We start from the raw sequence: 23,149 nt of genomic DNA on the forward strand, positions 1-23,149 counted from the left end.
ACATCTGAAGTAGACATTTGTTAAACATCAGCTTAAATAAGGTAATTATAATGCCATTACTGAAACAGTGAATTATTCATGAATAAATCTTAAGTCTGGAGTGATTACCTAAGAGAATAAAGATATCTTTTTTAATTATATTTAAAAATGACCTATACAAGTATGGAAAATTGATATTTGCTACCGGAAATAGAAAATTCCATAATACAAATGAGGATACGAAGAAAGATATATCGATGAAGATTTATCATACACCTAAAATAAGTCAAATGAACTTTGAATAAGCTGATATTTATATGATTGATTTAAATTGATCAACTAACAGATCTGTATAAATGAAACCGAAAACATTTTATGATCAGTAACTGACAATATGGAAACAAATTCAAAAGATTGTAAAATTAAATATCTATAACCCCTCCCCCCCCAAAATGTAACTAATTTACTAAGTAATGAAATTATGAAATTATATTGGAGAAACATCCAGACAATTGAATTTAAGGTTGAAGGAACATAAACAGTGTTTAAAAAATGTTCCCAAAACTTCGGTTTACATAAGGAAACTTGAGAATAAGTCTGCAATAGCGTTATATGCGTTAGAAACGGGACATATGATTAATTTTGAAGGGGCCAAAATACTTCAGAAAGGTTTCAACACTCACAAAGAAAGATTGACAACAGAAGCGCTGTATATATGGGTGAATAAGAACAGCCTATACAGAAAGGATGGTATTCAGCTAGCAACCATTTGGCAAATATTCATCAACAAGTAATTGAACCCTTTCTTTCTTTATTCAACCTGTTTATTTCACATGAATCGTTATTTTGACTGGAATCAATATGAGTTATGTTTAGCATTACAATTATGTACTTGATGATTCTCATTTTTACTTGCAATTCGATGATTCAGAAACAATTTTTCAACCTTCAATTTGCAATTTTATTCTTATTTTTACTTCACATAGAAACATGTCAACACTGAATATCATTCATTAATAACTCATCTTACACATACATACACACACAATTCATCCAGTCTCTTTTTATTTCACATCGTTGAACTTTTCGCTTGAATCTCATTCGACTGACGTAGTATAGATTTTGATATGATTGTTAAAAAAAACTATATATTTCTTTGATGATTTTGATTTTGATTACTTCCCTGAAGAAGTCCAGACAAGTTAGCTGGACGAAACGTTGGAATCATTTAAATTTCAATCGCTGAGACTATTTCAAATGTAATTTTCTCTAAACTCGGCGCCCAATTTTTGTCAAACTATTCGTTCTAACGTTGACGAATATTCGTATTAATGAAATTACTATTTCATAAAATGTGTAAAATGTCATAGGCAATTGATGAAATTCAGATTTGTACGTCAGTCGTACATACTTACCATAGTAAATGCAAAATGTAAATTCTACTCTCATATTCCTTATATAAGAAATATTTATTTATCAATAGAAGTTATCTAATTTCATCTTGTAATTTTACCCTTTTTACCGTTTTTGTTTTCAGAATAATAATTACATCGTCGTGTATGTACACTCGTATACAATCCAGAATAAGCACAAAGTAGCTTATCAGTAAATCACAATTATTAATGATTCATTAACTGAGTTTAGTTGATTGAGAAAATTACTTTGAGATAAAAAGAATAATCTTTTAAAATAACCAAATAATAATCATGTGAACACTGGTTATTTAAATTTGACAGAAATTTTATAATTTATAGTTAGACATCGTAAGCTGTGGATCTGAGCTATCTTGTAACAGTAAACGAAAGTAGTCAGTAATAATGAACGCGCAACATTCTATATTACGAATTAGCGTGATGAATTTAATTTCTTGATAATTAGTCTGGAAACAATTCATTAGTCAAAATTTCTGAAAGTTATCGTTTGATATTTTCTGTGGTCGTGTCTGAGCACTTCTGAAGCGGGTCAAACAACGACTAAACAGTCTTCCTATGTTTTTTTGGTTTTTGAAGATTCGTCAGTTGAAGTCAGTGTGTGATAAAGTTTACCTCAAAATGCAAAGAAAAAAAGGAATACATAATTCACGTTTGAAGATTTCCATCTACGATTACTCAGTCAGAAAAAATTAAGCCTGAGGAGATGGGTTTTAGATGCTTCTCATTAAATTACCCATCATCTTAATATCGAGTTTTATATTAATGTGTAAAAATTCAATTGATCAGTTGACAAAATTAAATATAATTCACGCCCAGTTGAATAAATATAATTGAGAAACCTGTTTATTTTAGTTCGTTATCATATGAAAATATCACCAAAACAATTCAATCGATTTAAATTAACTAGATTAAATTAAATTATTTTAATATCATGTGATTCGGTTGATTTAAAGGAAATTTCATGTTGCTAGGAGATTTAATTGAATTGGAATTCTGGTTAGCGTCTAACTTATAGTTCCATGAGAATTTGATTACATACTTATTTACGCTTGTTAACCCTCACAGAGAAGCATAGGCCACTCACCAGCATTCTCCATCCAAGTCTGTCCCAAGCAATCCTTTCCAGTTGTTATTCATCCTTTTCAAGTTTGCTTCCAATTCCCGATGCAGCGTGTTCTTTGGCCTTCCTCTTTTACGTTTCACTTCTGGATTCCAAGTTAGTGATTGCTTCGTGATGCAGTTTGGTGGTTTCCTTAATGTATGTCCTATCTACTTCCAACGTCTTTTCCTAATTTCCTTTTCATCTGGAAGGTGGTTTGTCCTCTCCCACAGAAGGCTATTGTTGATAGTATCCGGCCAGTGAATGTTGAGTATTTTGCGTAAACAACTGTTTATAAATACTTGTACCTTCTTGACGATGGATGTAGTAGTTCTCCACGTTTCAGCTCCGTACAGTAGAACTGTCTTGACGTTCGTACTGAAAATTTTCACTCTGATATTGTTTGACTGTTGTTTTGAGTTCCATACGTTCTTTAATTGTAGGAATGTGGTTCTTACCTTGCTAATCCTTTCCTTTATGTTTGCATCAGATCTTCCTTAATCTTCAGTGATGCTACCCAGATACGTGAATGTTTCTACATCTTCCAGAGTTTCTCCATCAAGTGGGATTGGGTTAGTGTACTTTGTTTTGTATTTGAGGATATCGGTTTTTCCCTTGTATATGTTGGGGCCTACTGATGTAGAGGCTGCTGCTACTACACTATTTGCCTTGATCTGCATTTGTTGGTGTGTATGGGGTAGAAAAGCTAGGTCATCTGTGCAGTCCAAATGGTCTAGTTACATGCAAGCTATCCGTTGAATTCTGTCCTTCCCCTCAGATATATAGGTCTCCACAATCCAGTCAACCCCCAGAAGAAAGAGAAAGGGGGAGAGTAATCAGCCTTGTCTGACTCCAGTCCTCACTTGGAATGCATCTGTCATCTGTCTTCTATGCACGACTTTGCAGTGTAGTCCTTCGTAAGAATTCTAGGTGATGTTGACAATTTTCTCAGGTACACCATAGTGTGAAGGAAGGTTCCATAAAATTCTTCTATCCACACTGTCAAATGCCTTCTCATAGTCAAGTAAGTTGATGTATAGTGACGAATTCCACTCAAGTGATTGTTCATCGATGATCCGTGGTGTCACAATTTAGTTTGCGCACGATCCATCCTTGAGGGATCTAGACTGTTGATTTGGAAGCTGGACGTTCGCTGAATCTTTCATTCGGTTCAGCAACACTCTGTTGAAAATTTTTCGTGGTACAGATAGTGGTGTTATGCATCTGTAGTTCTCACATTTGTTTAGATCTTTCTTTGGTATCTTGATGACATATCCTTCTCCTCAGTGTCTGTGGTACTTAGACTTCCTCCCAAATCTTCCTGAATAGAGTGTGAAACATCTTTGTAGTTAATTCGATGTCTGGTTTCAGTGCTTTGGCTGGTATATTGTCAGGTCCTGCTGTTTTGCCACTCCTGATTTGTCTAATTGCCATCCTGTTTTCTTAGATCATTGGTGGAGTGATATCTATAGGAAGGCCTGTGTGTGCTGCTTTGATATCCGGTGGATTCAATGAAGCTGGTCTATTCAAAAGTTCCTTGAAGTGTTCTACCCATTTGTTCTTCTGTTCTCGAATCTCAGTGATTGTCTTCCCTTCTTTGTTCTTGACTAGTTTCTCTGGTTTACTATATTTGCCTACCAATTTCTCCGTCGTGTCATATAGTTGTTTCATATTCCTTTCTCTTGCAGCTTTTTCTTCCTTCGTTGCTAGCTCTCCCATGTATTTCTGCTTGTCGGCTTCAATGCTTTCTTTCACTTTGCTGTTTGCTTCTGCATACTCTGCTTATGCCTTGGCTTTCTCTGTTCTTGTTCGACTGTTGCTAATTGCTGTCTCTTTGTTCTTCCTTTCTTCAGTCTTATCAAGGATTTTGATGGAGATCCGTTCCTTATGATGGTGCTTGTTGCAGTCCAGCACCTCCTGACACTTCGAAGTTATGGCTTCTTTGATCCCTTTCCAGTTGTCCTCCGTCATAGTTTCTTGTTCTTTCACTAGATCATGTAAGGCTTGTAACCTGTTGTTGATAGTTATCTTGAATCCATAAGGTTTGTCAGTATGTCAAAGGAAGGCTGTATTGAGCTTTTGTAATGCTGTTTCCCTATTTGCCGATTGCTTCTTTAGCTTCAATTTCATTTTGGCCAAAACCAGTTGATGACCTAAAGCTACGTTAGCTCTTCTCTTTGTTCTCACGTCTTCACTGAACTTGTGAATTTTTTTTCCGATGTACATATAATCTATCTGGTTCTCCATGGTGTGATCCAGTGAGACCCATGTAGCCTTGTATATGCGTTTGTATGGGGATATTGTGCAGCCTATAACTACTTTGTTGAATGAACACAAATTTGCTCATCTCCCCATTTTCGTTCCTTTCTCCTAGTCCATGTCGTCCAAAATTCAATTACATAACAATTGTTTAGCAGACGATGTGATTTATATCAGTATTTCTAATATGGATTCACTGTGAGTCGATGCGGAAACGTTTCCACAAAATGCTTTTTAGCAATAATTTCGTACATTACGATTCGTTTTTTATTAGTAAAACGATTATTGTTTCGTTATTTTGTCAGATAAATCACAACATTATAAGTTATTTCTTAAGGAAAATAATCTCGTTAGTTATTCTGTACTGGATAATATAGAAGAATTCAAGCAGAACTTCAATTACATGTCATCTAATTGTCAACCTTTATTTAAAAAAATCTTTGCGTCTGATTGCAATTTAAATATAGCGAGTTCGTTCGAACGCCTTTGGATAGTAGGCTCAATAGTTACTGTTACTTACTGGGTTGTGGGAATGGAAATTCACTTAATGAGAGAAATTTTTTGTCTACCATATTAGAGCAACTATATAGCCTAATAAAAAGATGAATAATGGATATGTTTAAAAAAATTGGATCTCATTATTAAAGTAACTGTCATCTCAAATCTTTTGTCCATAAACTTTGAAGTATTTTTAACGGTTGAATTTATGAGTCGATGTAAGCTAGACCATCATTGAAAACATAGAATCACTGGACGGTCGTTTCGTTCTACCATGGAACCCCTCAGCACTGGGCATCCATGATCACACACATTGAACACGAACTCAAGATCTCCGATCCTGTGTGTGGACGCTTAACCTCAAGACCACTATTTATACAGCATCCAACACAATTAATGAATAACTTTAATCGATCCATGATCATGCACAGCACTTCATCCATTATTTGAAGTGGATAACTGTTTCACACCCGACACGGATTGAACTCTTCTGATTAGGGGTTCTTACCAGAACTCCAATAAATCCATCTTGAACCTAATCACTAGTGAGTATATGTTTAACATCAGTATAGGAATTTGTAAGTAGGATGAATGGTTTAATTGTCATTCGGTGATAGAAGATTCTTGATATGCAAAATAAATATTATCAAAATCAAGAAATCATAGGTTACATCATAGTGATATTTGATTTCCACTGTTCTTAAAAAAAAATGGGTCACTAAGAAATTTGTCAGAGAAGTAAAGTGATAAATAATTCAGTTTATTGTAGCATTTAGATTGAAAAATTTCAAAAAACTGAATGCATTTATCATCATTTACTCATCAGAATATTATTTATTGGACTATCATATTATATCACAATAGTAATCCATTTCTTCAATGGATACAATATTGAACAGTACTTGTAGTAACATATATATATATATATATATATTACTTATGCATTATTACGTATTTTATCTTTACATAGGTATCATCAGTCGATAGTAATATATAACAGTATTGGGAAAAATTATATTATATTCCATCTATAAAAAAGTATACTTTCATAAGTTTAAAAAAAAATCCCTATATCAAATCAATAAATTAAATTTAAGAATATAAAATATTGAATAATGAAATTACCGGTGGAGGTGGATGACCATAATTTGGCAATGGAACACGATGATATTGTGCATGTTCATTTAAATAAATTGCATATGAATTAGGTACTTGATCAAATAATGTACTATGAATTGATGATACCTCAATACTATTATTATTATTATTATTATTAGATGATGATGATACTGATGAATTGATTGTATTCACCATATTAAATGCTTGTTTAAACATTTGTTTTAAACTTAGTAATTCAATTTGTTGATCATTTAAATCAATATTAATCATTGATAATTTTCCATTATCATTTAGTTTAAATAATTTACATGGTGGTTTTATTTTACTAACTGAAAGAGCAAATTTTCTTTCCATTTCCTGTATAGAAAATATTAAAAAAAAGAAAATGAATTCCAAAAAATTAACATCAATTAAACACAAATAAATATATTATCAGAAGGGGTTTTGTGGAGATTTAGTATTTTCATAGTTGAAAGCGTGAGTCAATTGAAGCTAGACCATCAGGGAAAACCTGGAAGCACTGGACGGCCGTTTTGCCTTATTGTGGAACTACTCAGCAGTGCGCATCCACGACCTCGCCTTACGAGATTCAAACCCAGGACCTACCAGTCTCGTGCCAGAGCACTTAACCGATAGACCACTTAGCCGGCATCCGATCTGGCCGTCCAGTGCTTCCAGGTTTTCCATGGTGGTCTAGCTTCAATTGACGCTTTCAACTATTACTAATAAATATAAACATGTCTATATATGAATAGATAATCAATAAATAATAAATGAACTTGGTATTGTTTACTTGAATCTTCCCATTGATGTTTAACACTGGAATTAACCAGTCTCTTATTGGCATATGCATCCTGTGTGTATTGCCTCAATATTGTCTTAATTCACAAGCATTATAAGTAAAGAATGATAGTGGTCAGCTGTGTAATGGAGGGCGCGCGTTTCGTCCCAGAGCGAACATCAACTCCCAGATAGAACGAAACGCGGATCTTGGATTCCACTGCTAGTCACTATCCGTCTTTCTCAGTAAACAAAAGTTGTAAACAACAGTTGTATCTGATGTAATAGATTCAATCTAATCTAACAATTACTATTTTATTCATATAACTACACAATCCAACAATTAACTACATTCTAATTTTATTTCATGCTTAGAAACTCAGTGTGTATTTAAAATGTCTGATTTTAAAATTTAAATGCAATTGATTCAACTAAAAAAATAAATGGGCTTATTGTCTTTGTTACAGTTTTAATAAATGAAAGTGAACATAATAAGATCCCATAGAAGTTAAACTATTGTCATTAGTCAGTTATATTTATACTGGAATCACAAGTGATCATGACATTTCCATTTATTCATATTTTACTTAAGAACAGATTATTTTACAATCCTTCAAGTACAGACGAATACCTACTAATCCCACAAGTTTCAAGAACTAGCTACTAGTAAATTAATTTGTAATTTTATGAGAAAAAACAATAAAATTTTCTAAATCAATTTTTTAAATAATTAAAAATTTTAATGTGTGAATTGGGTCGAATTACCGAACATCCTGTAAACCATTCATTAATATTAACAGTTTTTAAAATGGACTGTAGTAAACAGTAAAAAGGACCATATTCTTTTATTTATTCATTTTCATATTGTTTGTTATTACTTAATTAATAAGTTCATAACTCTGCCTGTAGTTCTAAAGTTACTGCCGGTCCCAAGCTCGGGTAAAGAAGGAGTATTGAATGTGGAGTTAGAGACCTAATCCCGTAGAAAACCAACTCGTTAAAAAACACTAAAATGCTAATAAGTTCATGTTGATATACACATTGATTTAAGTTGAAATGATTATGTAATACAATTTACAGGTTGTAATTGTTGTATCCCGTGGAGAATTATGAATGGTAACTCCGAGGACTATCTATGGACCAATATGATATGTATATTTCCTATTGTACAATTGTTAAGTAACTAAACTATTCATATTCGTGTTTCTCTTACTATAAGCTTCATTTTGACCTATAGACTATTATTATACGATTTACCATTCTTGAGTTATCCCTAGTCCATTAATTACTGTTCCCCCTATTCACAGCCACATTTGGTTAAATCTTGTACAAATGTTATTTTCTATTTTATCGTACGATGTGGTCAGTTTCTCTAGTACATAAACCCAGTACGTTTGAGAATAATGATTCATATATTGCAGAGGCTGTTATTGGTGTTCTGGACTTAACTGGCTGGGCTAGGCAGAAAGCAGGACTGACAAGTACTCAAGACTGCTCATACAGTTTTGTGTATCATTGGGCGATCAATAAATCGCTGCTCTCTTATTGGCGGTATTATCACTTCATATATTAAATTGGGCACACATGCAAGCAATCGATATAACAGTAAAAACAATATCGAAATTCGACATCCACTGATATTCTGCCACTAGATTAACTTATATGTAAATGATTATCTAAGAGCATATCACAAAACAGTTAAACGATAAACATGTTGTTTTCACGAAGTTGAAAAATATCTGAGATTTTTTATTAAAAATAAATAAATAAATAATAATATTTATAAACAAACTTCAAGTTCCATTCCATTTGCTCCACGTAATATAATTGAATCTTCTGGTTTATGTTTTACTCTCCAACTACATGTTTCACCTGAATATTTCACTACATAATCATCACGTAAACATATCCATATCATTTGTGGCATTATTACAGCATAACTATTTACATCTTTACCATTTGATGATTTTTCTGAACTTTTTTTACTATTATTAAATTCATTTACTACTGGTCTTATATTTTTTAATGATATATTCCAATAGGCTTTTGTTAATACATTATGTATATTAATAATACCATTTGTATCTGGTTGACTTGAACCATAAATTGGTAAACCAGCTAATTGACGAAAATTATTAAGACCTGTAATTCGTTGTGTACTTAATTCATCAATATGAAGTGAACTATCTGTAACCTATTCAATGAAAAAAGATAAGTTCAAACATTGTCAATACTTTTAAAGTAGAAAACATATCAATAAGATGAAAACAGTTTATAACTAATAATTGTTTATATTTTGTTGTTGTTAAGATAGTCTTCCTATTTATGAGTTATATCCTAGTGAAGAAATAATTACGGGTAACTTTCGGGACCTGTCAATGGACGATTATTCTACATATATATTCTTATTTTTATATATAGTTGAAATCGCGCGCGAGCGCTTAACCATTAGACCACTGAGCCGGCATCCGACAGTGTTAATGTCTAACTTCAACCAATCCATGAAATCGAGCAACCATTTCACCAATGTCTTCAGTGAGTTGATATCTCCTAACAAACCTGGTTGAACTCCACTACTTACTGCTTCTCAATAGAACTCCAGGAAATACCTCATGGAGCCAGTCACTAGTGAGTATATGATAAGGGGATTTTCTGTGGAGATTTTAAGTGCTACCAGGTCCAGCGCTTCCAGGTTTTCCACTGAGGTCTAGCTTCAATTGACTCATGATTTCAACGATATATAAAAATTATTTAAAATCTCCACAGAAAACCCCCATATATTTTTATTGTTTAACTATTGAGAGATTAGATTTAATCTATATATATTCATCTTATTATAAGCCTCATTTTGACCTATAAATTATTATTATACGATTTACTGTGCCTAAATTATATTCAGTTTACTGATTATTGTCTCCCACGTTCACGGCCACATTTGGCTTGATTTTGTACAAATATTATTTTCTGTTTTTATCGTGTGCTACGGTTTGTCTGTCTCGTATATAAACCGAGTATCCTTGATATAAATGATTCGTATAGCAGAAGCTGTAATTGGTGTTCTGAACTCAATTGGAAGGGCTAGGCAGACAAAGGACCAAATAAGGACACTAGACTGCTCATACCAGTTGAACGTCCTTAATTTGGCATAGTGTTACGATTAGACAAATCGTATTTCGATTAGTGGATAACTCACGTGATTAAACCTCCGAACATAAGACCACATCAAATTAGTATACAGCCTTCTTTCATATTAAAAATAATTAATTAATTATTCAATTATTCAATAAATTAAATACTTACTAATATACGATGTTCATATTTTAACATATCTACTGATGTATACCATTCACATATATCTAAAAAATCCATAATTTGATAAAGACGTGGTTGATGTTTCATCCATGTTGAAAAATTTTCACTAAATCTTAATTGCATCTAAATATTAAAATAATTTTTTTGTTTATTAATAAACTTACTTGTTCATGAAGATATGCATTGAAACAAATTAATAAATGATATCTTTCCATTCTATCAATAGTTCGATTATATAATGTTTTAAGTAATGAACTTTTCTAAAGTATAATAAAAAAGAGAATATGATCAGTGAAAGTATTGAAAGTTTATATATGTGATGAAATTGACAGTTAATAATTATTAAGTGAATTAGCATGAATATATATATATATATATATCATTGTGTCATTTAGGGTCTCAAGCTAACAGACAACAATTTTATGAATATATACCAAGTTCTTTTTAAAAATAAACATGACGGGCGTTTCATTCTATTGTGGAACTCCTCAGTAGTGCACACCCACGATCCCGCTTCACGAGATTCAAGACCAGGACCTATTAGTCTTGCGCTCGAACGTTTAACTTCTAAACCACTGAGTCGATATTTAACAATGGGATGAAACGGCCGTCCAGTACTTCCAGGTTTTCCATGGTGGTCTAGCTTCAATTGAGTTATGATTTCAATTGTAAAATACACTTGTATACTTTAATGGATATTATCATAGAAAGAATCTATCACAAAAAATGTTATATTGTATGATCAATTTAATTAATCTATATTGTGACATTTTTTGAATGAGTCAAGATTCGAATATCCTGGTAAATAGGTTTATTCATCAAAATATATTAACTAATTTCTAAATTATCGTTTATTGAAAGAGTTATCAGGAATCATTTTTATCATCTTTTATAAGTATTTGTATATATTGTCATTGTGATATTTAGAAAATCTGCATTGGTCAACATTTCAATATGTTAACGTATAAAATAAAAAGTTAATCATAGTGTTGTTTGTGCTACTGATGTCGATAGATATAAGTAGTATGTATCATCAATCCAAAGTGAAATATCCAGCGGCAGAAGGTTAAGAAGTTTGAACAAAACAGAACAAAAACAGAGAAAGATTGGTTTGGAAACGAAGGAACAATCAAGTCTGAGACGATTGACTGATATTTTGCAAATGAAGTATTTATTGTATGATTCTCAGATTTTATTAAGAGATTCTGTAATTTTGTATTCATGTGCATTCGATTGTCCCCACTTGTTTTCTTGTTCAGTACATTCCAACAATAATGATAACAATATTTTTATTCATTTATTATTGTTTTGTTTGAATCTTCTCATCGATGTTTAGAACTGCAACTGGTCAGTCTCTAATTGGCATATGTGCATACTATGCGTATTGCCTCGATATAGCCTTAATTCACAAGCATTGTAAGCAATGCTTACAATATTTTTATTAATTTCAAACTGACTTTTTGAACGTATTTTTTTGGCTACGTATTGTGAAGACGAAGTTGATACAGAAACTATCATGTAATTTCACTATGCATTTATAATAATTTGACCATAGATACAATCTTTAAGGCATTTTTATATATGAAAGTACAAGTAATGGTTAATGAAATTGAAAATCGAATAAATATAAAAATGATAAATAGAAATAAAAGTGAAAAACAGAGATGATATAATATGAGAAAAATGAGAAACTGTCACATTATTCTAAGCATTAAAATGGGTTAAGTGTTACTATGTTAGATTGCAGGTTAAAACAAAATGTTTTTTTCTACACAAAAAAAAATTAAAGCTTCAAAATTGTCAATAAATTTGGCCCTTCTCAATGATATCCTTAATTAAATACACAAATTCTATAAGGCACATATTATTTGGAACAAAACTGAAGGTTATCAACAGTTAAATTGAATATTTTAATTTTTAAATATATAACTGATACTATTAAAATTTCACTTTAATATATAATACTTTGTTAAATTAGAATAGTTATCATTTAAAGATTGTTTTTCCCCTGAAAAAATCTCAGAATGAGATTTATGGAGATTGTAGTGATTTCAGTAGTCGAATTCATGATTTGATGTAAGCTAAAACACCATTGAAAACCTGAAAGCGCTGAACTCATGAATTCAGCTATTAAAATCACTACAATCTCCTTAAATCCCCATTCTAATTATAATCACCATGTGCTCACTAGTGATTAGGTTCAAAATGGATTTCATGGAGTTCTGGTGAGAAGCTCTAATTAGAAGAGTTCAATCCGTGTCGATGTGAAACAGTTATCCACTTCAAATAATGGATGAAGTGTTGTGCATGATCATGAATTGATTGAAGTTAGATATTAATAGTGTTGAATGTTGGATCAGTTGTCTGAAGGTTAAGCGTCCATGCACAGAATCGGAGATCTTGAGTCCGTGTTCAATGTGTGTGATCATGGATGTGCAGTGTTGAGGGGTTCCATAGAAGAATGAAATGACTGTCCAGTGATTCTATGTCTTCAATGATGGTCTATCTTACATTGACTCATGCATTCAACTATTAATATATATATTTCACAGTTTATTTCATACCTTGATAGATTGAAATATTGTTGAATTCAATATTAACTTTTAAAAATATATCAAAATTTTACAATTATATTATATAAATTTAAAAAGAGAAAATTATCAATTAAATAACATACATCACTTTCATCAGTTATTGGTAGTCCCAAAAATTCAATTATACAATCAACTGTTTCTTCACGTAAATTAATTACATCATCGAAATCATCAATAGCATTATCTACCTATAATAAAAATATAAATAAATATATAAAGTAATGTAATACAGATTTCTATAATATAATATAAGAATATATATATATATATTTCAATAGTTGAGATCATGAGTCATTTGAAGCTAGATCACCATGGAAAACCTAGAAGCACTGGACGGCCGTTTCGTCCTATTATGGGACTCCTCAGCAGTACGCATCCACCATCCCGCCTTGCGAGATTCGGACCCAGGACTTAAAGTCTCGCGCGCGAGCGCCTAACCATTAGGCTACTCAGCCGGTATTCAACGGTATTAATTTGTAACTACAACAAATCCACGAAATCGAGCGACACATCCACCATTGTCTTCAGTGAGTTGATATCTCACAACAGACCTGCTTGAACTCCACTGGTCACTGCTTCTCACTTGAACTCCATGAAATACCTCATGGAGTCAGTCACTAGTGAGCATTGAGCAATTGACTCATGATCTCAACCATTGAAATGACTATAATATCCACAAAAACCCCTTCTGATATGAATATTTTTTTTTGAATTTGAATTATTTTCACTTTTAATAATTAAAACTTAAATTATTTATCTTTAACTTGATATTATTAATTAAAAATATTTTACAAATCGTGAAATTTATGTAAATCCACATGGAGGCGACCAGACGTGGAAGCTTATTTTCTCTATCCATAAAAAATTTATGTAAATCAAGAAGATGAAATCGAACACGATATCAACACGATATAACTAAATAAAACTAAAGAAGTATATTTTAAAAAATATTGATTCTTTATGAAGGATTTAGAAGAATAAATACAGTGTGAGTACAGTTCACAGACGAATTTGAGGAAGCTCTAAGAAACTCAGAAGGAGCCGAACATATTCCATCCAATCAGCTTTTGTAAGAATATTCCAGAATCACTACGTGTAACTTCCCTATTGGGCAAGTGCTAATCCCCCCCTGTGTGCGGATTAGATAACTATAATGATGATTTCGTTTTTACTAAAGACTTTAAAATCTGATAGTTTTTTTTACCATAATTGACACTGTGTTGGGAATAGAATTTTTTCCACATGTCTTCTATCTTCTCATTTTGAGACTGGGGAAGGTTCTAGCGTTCAAGTGCTCAAGTTATACGCGATATACTAAGAATCTAAGTTCGAGATATAACATACAGCATTTTGTAAATGTGAACAATTAAGTCTCCACATCTGTATCGTTTATCTAACACGAAGTTGAGAAGTTTAAAACATATAAAAGTAAATTATCAACTATCTTTTCAACTACTTCTAATTAATTTAATTTTTTAATCTAGATTTTGACATGTAAATGAAAATAATTTGAACTTTATGCCACAATTATCATCGGATGCCTAACAAAGACTCGTGAAATGCAAACACGAGAAAATCAGGCTGGCTTCAGACGTGGTCGTGGCTGTATCGACCACATATTCACCATTCGTCAGGTTTTAGAACACAGGCATGCTTATCGGCGTCAGACAATGATAGTTGTTCTTGACTTAAAAGCAATATTTGACTCTGTAGACCAAGAGGTTCTGTGGCAGTGTCTGTCATTGAAAGGTGTAACTCAGAAGTACATAAACCTGTGAAGGCTCTTTACTCGAACAATACCAGTCAAGTGAGAGCTTATGGCGAAATGTCATCTGATTTAAAAAAAATATAAATGCAATTGCATTTTTGATTAGATTTATTTGTGTTTTTCATACAATTTTGTCTCACTTGTTGATAGATGAATATCAAGGTTGCCCTGAAGCATGGCTGTTAAACATTGATCATACATCCAATATAACTATGTTCCCCCCATATATATATATATATATATATATATATATATATATATATATATATATATATATATGCTATCGTCGTTATCTTTAACGATCCCAGAAATGACTACTACAATTTTATGTCGTTTATTAGTCAGTGAACTAAAGGATTGTTCAAACTCAAAAACTATCCCTACAATGTATAAGGACTTAATTGCATATCAAACAAGCAATTTGAGTAAAGAAATATATATAGCAGTTCTATGCAATGTTAGTTCACCAGGGATTTATAGCCAGTTTTCTTTATCATCAAGCAAACTACATACTCTGTGAAGCCCAACTCAATCTAAAAAACAAGAGATAGTATTTTATCATTTTTGAACAATTTAAACTGTATATACAGATCGTTTTTACAAATATTCCATAAGGTAAATGCTAATTAATATTACATTTAAGATTTTGAGTAAAAACTAGTACTCTCTATCCTGACTGGCTTCTGATAATAAAATAAGTTTATTCAGTTAGTCATCATCAATATGAAGCTTGGAACACATGTGCAATGAATCAAGTTGGGAGGCGATTCTCTGTTGGGGTTGTTGAGAATAGTGAACTACACTAAAGTCAAAAAGCGACCATTCAAAACCTGGAATAACTAGACGGTCGTTTTGTTCTAGTATAGGACTCCCCAACAGTGTGCACCAACGACCCCGCATGCGGTACTTGAACTCGTGACCTCTGGTCTCACGCGCGTACGCTTAACCTCTGTACCATTGATCGAGCATCTAACATTGTTAATGTCTAACTTCAACCAATCCAAAATGTCGAGTAACTATATTAGTTCTCCTAATTCCCATCTACTGTAATAACATGTGAAATGTTTTTTCATAAATCAAAATTTAAGAAAACCAAAGCCTTTTATGTATCAAAATAAAAAGCAAGTATATTCTGAGCCCCCAAATGCCCTGGTACGGTCGAGAGTGGGGAGAGTCCGCTCTCCCTCTCCAAATGCTCTCACATGGCCAGCGAATATATAGCCTCTGCCAGGGAAGTCCTACTCACTACCTTCTCGTGGCAGGGTTGTTGTTCACGAAAGTGAGAGGACGAAGAGCGAATGTCCGGCGTTTTAACCAGGTTGGTGGACGTGGAGGGTCCACCTAGGGGAGTTGGAAAACCCTGATTCCAAACCAATGGTGCACATGGGCTCCAGGTTCCTGATGGAACAAATGGCGTATGAACCTATTGTTGGTCACCGGCTACCATGGGACTGCATCTCCTCACGATGATCCACTGCCTTGTGGATCAGACTTTTCGGTCAAAGGCTCGGGGTGTGGCCCCCTAAGAAAACCACCTGGTTCAGTCTGGGCACCTGGGCAGTATCACAGCCCTCACGCAAATCAAATGAGATTTGTGCGGCGCATATTTATCTGGTGCTTTTTGTAACAATATTTATGTGTTTAAATAATAAATAATAAATAATTACATAACTTACCTCCTCTTTAATTTGTACCATAAATGGTAAATAACGACCAAGTTGTTTAATGAAATGATATTTACCTTTTCTTAATAAATTCATTTTTCTATTAAATGTAACTTCATTCATTACTTTATTAGTTTTCTTCTCTATAATATCTGGTTTTGTATGAATACTACTAATATGATTATTGACATTATGATTATGTTCATTCTTTGATAATGAAATGGGATGATTTGTAGTTTGATTAAATTGATATAAATCTTTTTGCTGACCTTCAGGATTAATTAATGTAAATATACTACTTAATGCTTTTAATGCTAAATGTCCCATAACTAATCCAAGTTGTATAGAACCATCTGTCATTTTATGACCGGTAACTAAAAAATGTGGTATCACCATTCTATGTATAGATGAAGAAAAGTCATCATGAGGCGTGTTCGTTTTGATTATTGATTTATTAGTAGAATTTAAATATTTTGGCAATGAATCTGAACAAATATGCTGGAATATGAAAATTTTTCAAAGTTATATGACAAAATTACTAATATAATTTTATAATAATTTTATATTTAAATAAGATTTGAATTAAATGTTTCGTACAATATTCAATTAGCAAAAGATATTGTTGATTATAATAATGTTATTTCTTGCGAAAAAAAATTAATAAAAACTTAACAAGCAAGTAGCTATCAGGACTTAGTAGCTGGGTGAATAACACGATGGCGTTTGAAGCGAACGGTACTGGGTTCGAATTCTAGAGTGAACATCAACTCTAAGATGCAGGTACATCCAGGTGAAAAGTCCCAAATAGGATGAAACTCTCGTTCTGGATTCCACTGCTAGCCACAATCCATCTTTGCTTATAATGTTTGTAGATTAGGGCTATATCGAGGCAATACGCACACTATGTACATATGCTAATAAAAGACTGATCAATTGCAGTCCTAAAATGTTAATAGGAAGATTCAAACAAACAATACTAAGTGAATTCAAACTTCACCCCATTGCACAAGCAAGTGGCTATCAGGACTCAGTAGCTAGTGGATAATGTGATGGCACTTGGAGTGGAAGGTACTGGGTTCAAATTCTAGAGTGAACATCAACTCTGAGATACAGATACATCCATCCGACGAGTCTCAAATAGGACGAAACGCGCGTCCTGGATTCTACTGCTAGCCACTATTCATCTTTGCTCTTAATCTTAAATGTTAGTTATAAAAATATTAAAACATTTTGAGTATAATTTTCCTCTTCAGTGATGTGAATATAAGAAATTTTATTACTGGGTTTTATGCTTTTCAGTTTGCTTTTTTTTAAAAGTACAGTTATGAAAATGATTATGTTAGAGAAATATTTGCATCGTATTACTGTTTTTTTTTTAAAAAAAACTGTAGATGGTCACTTAACACTGATCACATTCATCAAAGTGTATTAACAAGTTCTTGAAATTATTTATAGTTGACAATCAGATAATGGTAGTGTATTGAACATGAACGTCAGTGAGGATAATCAGATGTATTTGAATACGAAATTGCAAAATCTTTTAGTAAAATCTGACAATTATACAGTAAATAATTAGTTTGCAAAATGTCAATCAATCGTCTCAAACTTTATTGTTCTTTTGTTTTCACACCAATCATTCTCTGTTTTTGTTCTCTTTTCTTCTATCTTATTAACTTTCTGTTGCCAGGTATTCCACTTTAGATTGATGATACATACTACTTATATCTATCGACATCAGTAGCACGCATCACACCAGTATATATTAATGTTAATTCACCTTACAAATGTTAACATAATTTTATGCATAGAATAAAATCTGAAATGTAGGCAAGTTTTTCTGATGTGAAAATAGTTTTAATTACCTAGAAAATAATATTTATTTATTACCTGGGTTTCAGAAAGAAACAAACATAAGTTTTGAGATTTAAGTGTATTACTTTAATTCTGCCATCTGATAACTAACATATTTCAAAGTTTAATGAATAATTTACTACTTTTATAATTATATTTTTTTACCTGTATGGGATGATATTATATCAAACCCACATAGGTTATTCTAACCTCTGGAAAGATCAACTTATTCTTCTCAAGTCACATTTTTACCCTGTCACTTATTCGCTTATCAACTTTGACTGTTTTTATGTGAGCGTATGTATGTACGTTTCTTATATTACTTATCACATAACTGTAACTTATTTTTGTCTGACCATAAATATCGACTGACGCTTGGTTAAATCTAGTTGGTTCACACTCCTTCATTTCATTTTGCTTCGTTTATTTGATCGTCTGTGTGGATCAATGATTGTATGAAATATACGTATACGAAATCCATTCTCGTATTTGACGTATTTAATTCCACCATTTACTAACGCAATTTAAGTCGGTGATTTCAAACGAGGATCGACGAGATGTATAAGTCGAAAAAAATAATTAATAGACGAGCAAATTGGAGTCAAATAATCACGGGTCACTAGAAATGAAATCTTTCCATGGTCATATTATCACCTTAAATACTGGTATTAACTATATTGGACACATGGAACTAACGGAAGATTAATATCAGTAAATCAATTAGAATCAGATCTCACCCTAATGTTTTCCTGGTAACATTATCTCTACAGTATGTAGTGTCCTTATTTTTAATCTATCACCAAGTCTTAAGTCCACAACGTGTAACGAAGTTCAGGCAACGGCAAAAATTCTATGTGATATACTATAAATGTTCTCTGCTAATCCTAATGATCTCATTCAATACAAATTTCATTTTCAAATAATTATCAGATTAAAAAAAACTATAAAAAGCTTGTTAATAAAAAAATTGTTGTATTGGTTATTTGAATCTTTCCATTGATGTTTAGGATTGTAATTGATCAGTCTGTTATTGGCATACGTGTACCCTGTGCATATTGTCTCGATATTGTCCTAATTCATAAGCATTAAGTAAGACGGTACGCGAGTCCTGAATTCCACTTTTAGCCACCATCATATCTGCTTATAACGCTTGATAATAGTTTTTATATCGATATACAATAATTAAAAACTTAGCTAATCCTCATGAAGCTAAAAGTAATTACTTTGTCAATCATATAGACTAGGAACTCTATTGGTTTATTTGTGAACATCAAGAAAGACACAGTAGCCACTGAAGAATCATCTGAAATTAATTACGGGTTAAGAAGATATGTTGAGAATTTATCACTATAAATTTTTTGGCTGAAACAATTTTTCTAATATAGATGAATCTTCAATCAGATTGTTAAATGATAGTACATATCAGGAGGCATGTTTCATAAGTAAAGATGGATAGTGACTAGCAGTGGAATCCAGGACGCGCGTCTCGTCCTATTTGGGACTCGTCAGTTAGATGTACCTTTAATTATGTTAGACAGATAAATGACATTGAAAAGCCAACTTATCCATCACTTGATAAAATGTTAAACATGAATGTAAAATATTCCTGATGTGTTCTATTTTATTTTATTCCCCTTTATATATATATATATATATATATATATAATAGCAATTCTCCTCCAGTCAATTTCAATTATGGTTAAATTTTGTTAAGCCCTTTTAATAACTTAACGTTATCCGTGTAGTACTAATTGGCATATTTCTTTCTACTACTATGACCACATATGACTTCTTATGCACACATCTCTCACTAGCTTAAATGTTAATCGCTTAAATATCAACCGATGATTCATTCTCTTTCCCATATATTCATGTATTCGACCCCTATTACTAGCCTTTGCCTTGCCCACCTGGAAGCACTGGACGGCCTTTTCGTCCTATTGTGGGACTCTTCAGCAGTGCGCATCCACGATCCCGCCTCATGAGATTCGAACCCAGTGCTTCCAGGTTTTTCATGGTAGTCTAGCTTCAATTGACTCATGATCTCAAGTATTGAAATTACTATAATGTCTACAAAACCCCTACCTATATTTTTTATAATTGTTAACAAACCTTAACATGAATGATAATATATAAATTTTCATTTGTCATTAATATTTATGATCATCAATATGTTGCTATGGAATTTCTCTTAAAATATATTTTTAGTTTAATTTCGTTTTCTGAAATTTTATTAAAAAATTGAATCTCATAATTAAACAAAAAATTCAAATGTGTATCTTAATCAAAAATATCGATTACTTAAGTGAGAAATAAGTAAATATTAAAATTCACTTACACGTAACTCATCTATAAATCGATCAACTTCTTCTTCTAAAGGAAATTTTCCAGGTACAAAATTCAATCGGATATAACTAAAATATTTATGAATATTTGAAAATTAGAAAAAAAACTCAACTATTGTCTACTTCTGCATTAAGAATTGTCAACAGTGTATAAGCTATAAAGCTACCGGATATCTGATAACACACTTTCAGGGCTTCTTATGAATGTAATACCTTTAAAACACTAAGCCGAATTGGCGGGAATATAGAATTCTAATTATAGTCAAGATACTTAGAAATATTGATTCATCTGCTAGCTAAGCATATTTGTATGTGACGCAATCAGTTGACTATCAGTAATACTGAGTATAATAGTTAATAACTTATAAATGGATTATTTTTATACAAAAAAGTTATGATTATTCTTACAAATTTGCATTGGATGTATTGTTTAATCAGACCAACCCACAAATGCCCTGGTACGGTCGAGAGTGGGGAGAGTCCGCTCTCCCTCTCCAAATGCTCTCACATGGCCACGCGTATATAGCCTCTGCCAGGGAAGTCCTACTCACTACCTTCTCGTGGCGGTGTTGTTTACGAAATTGAGAGGACAAAAAGCGAATGTTCAGAGCTTTAACCGAGTTTGTGGATATGGAGGATGCACTTAAGAGAGTTGGAAAACCCTGATTCCAAACCAATGGTGCACATAGGCTTCAGTATCCTGATGGAACAAATGGCGTATGGATCAATTGTTGGTCACCGGCTACCATGGGACTGCATCTCATCACGTTGCTCTACTTCCTTAAGGATCAAACCTTTAGATGAAAGGCTCGGGGTGTGGCCTCTTAAGAAAACCACCTGCTTCAATTTGGGCACCTGGGCAGTACCACAGCCCTCACACCAATCAAGTGAGATTTGTGAGGTGCATATATATCTGGTGCCCCCTTGTACCAATATTTATGTGTTTAAATAAATTATTTAATCAGACGTTTAAAAATTAACATTAGTCTTGTTCCATCCAACATTTACTTAGTTTTAGAAAAAGTATCTTGGATGTCCATAGTTTTCGATCTAACTTTAATATTGGCTAAAAATGAATTAGATATAATTATATGAATGAAAATTGCGGTTGAATTTCCTGTGGAAATGCTTAACTATAGACTGATTAAAGCTTGTATCTGATTTATTAGAAAGTTTTTATCCACTCTTAATTAAATTGTAATTATTCTACGATACACTAAGCTTTTTTATGCAAATGCTTCTGTTGATAAACTTTTGTACAGCAAAAATAATAAACATTTTGAAATAAACTGAATTCACTTCAGTTTGTATACTCTATATTATACAGAAATAACATCTGTTTATTATCTAAAATTCAAATTATATATAAAATAAGAACTTTTATTTCATTTGTTGCTATCATGATGATCAACTCACTGTTTGCCCCCCCCCAACCTTTTTTCTTGGTCTTGTTTGTTTGAATTTATCTTTATTTTCTTATGACATTTCAATTTTTCATTCAAGTCTAGTTTTTATTTTGTTTCTAATTTATGGTTATTATAATTTGTTCTATTATTTCAACATTGTTCAATGAAATATCTGATATCTGATTGTTTTAGACACCTAGATACATCCGTTTTCTTATGTCCTATTCAACTATAAATATGACTAATGGGGTGTTTGCTACTGGTATCGACAGTCATAAGTAGTATGCATCCTTAATCGAAAGTGAAATACCTAGCGGTAGACGGTTAAGAAGTTCCCCACTGATGTTCTTGTTCACTACACTAATATTATTACCACTCATATGATTACTTAATTGGTTTTTTTTGATAATAACTATCACTTCATCATCTAATCTTTCATATTTATAACAAATTATATATATTTCTTATATTCAATTACTTCATGATCTTTTTTTGTCTTATCAGTTTACCCATTGTGTGGGTGATAATGATTGGTTGTCTGCTTAGTCAGACATGTACATGATCTGACAGGTATCAGATGAGTTATATATTCCCCTATCCTTAATATTTATTATTGTTGATTGATTGTCTATTGGTTGTTGGATTGTGTCGGGTTTAGGTGTCAGGCTAATCACGTGTTCTTGATCTGATTTCTGTTGAAGTCCTGTTGAATACACACTGAAAGGGAGTTCAGTGTAGATATTCGTCTAAAGTAAATTAACGTCCCATTCGTGTAAACAAATAAAACGGACCATTATAACACTCATAAATCAAACTTATATGAATATTGAACAAAAAAACTATTTATAAACGTATTTCACTAGGAAAATAAATGATTTTGTATATGTGACATAAGAAATTACATTTATAAAACGTTTTATTTATTGATAAAAGTCAATGTATATATTGAAAACTTTAAAGAAAAAATTAGACTTTTGATTAATTGGAATCATGAGTCAATTGAAGCTAAACCACCATGGAAAACCTGGAAGCACTGGACGGC

General features: G+C 32.2%; 1 protein-coding gene across 1 annotated transcript in view; it reads right to left on the reverse strand.

Annotated features, from left to right (window-relative positions):
- Smp_151920 (hypothetical protein) overlaps window positions 1-23,149 on the reverse strand; it is a gene marked incomplete at both ends in the record, with an annotated part of 43,719 nt that overhangs the window by 9,304 nt on the left and 11,266 nt on the right. Inside the window, 3 exons of the mRNA XM_018789928.1 lie at window positions 9,020-9,361; window positions 16,632-17,003; window positions 20,695-20,770. Of these exons, the coding sequence (XP_018655322.1) occupies window positions 9,020-9,361; window positions 16,632-17,003; window positions 20,695-20,770 (790 nt within the window). The remainder of the gene's footprint in view (window positions 1-9,019; window positions 9,362-16,631; window positions 17,004-20,694; window positions 20,771-23,149) is intronic.

Source organism: Schistosoma mansoni, chromosome W, assembly GCF_000237925.1.
Source record: "Schistosoma mansoni strain Puerto Rico chromosome W, complete genome".
Lineage (NCBI taxonomy): Eukaryota > Metazoa > Platyhelminthes > Trematoda > Strigeidida > Schistosomatidae > Schistosoma > Schistosoma mansoni.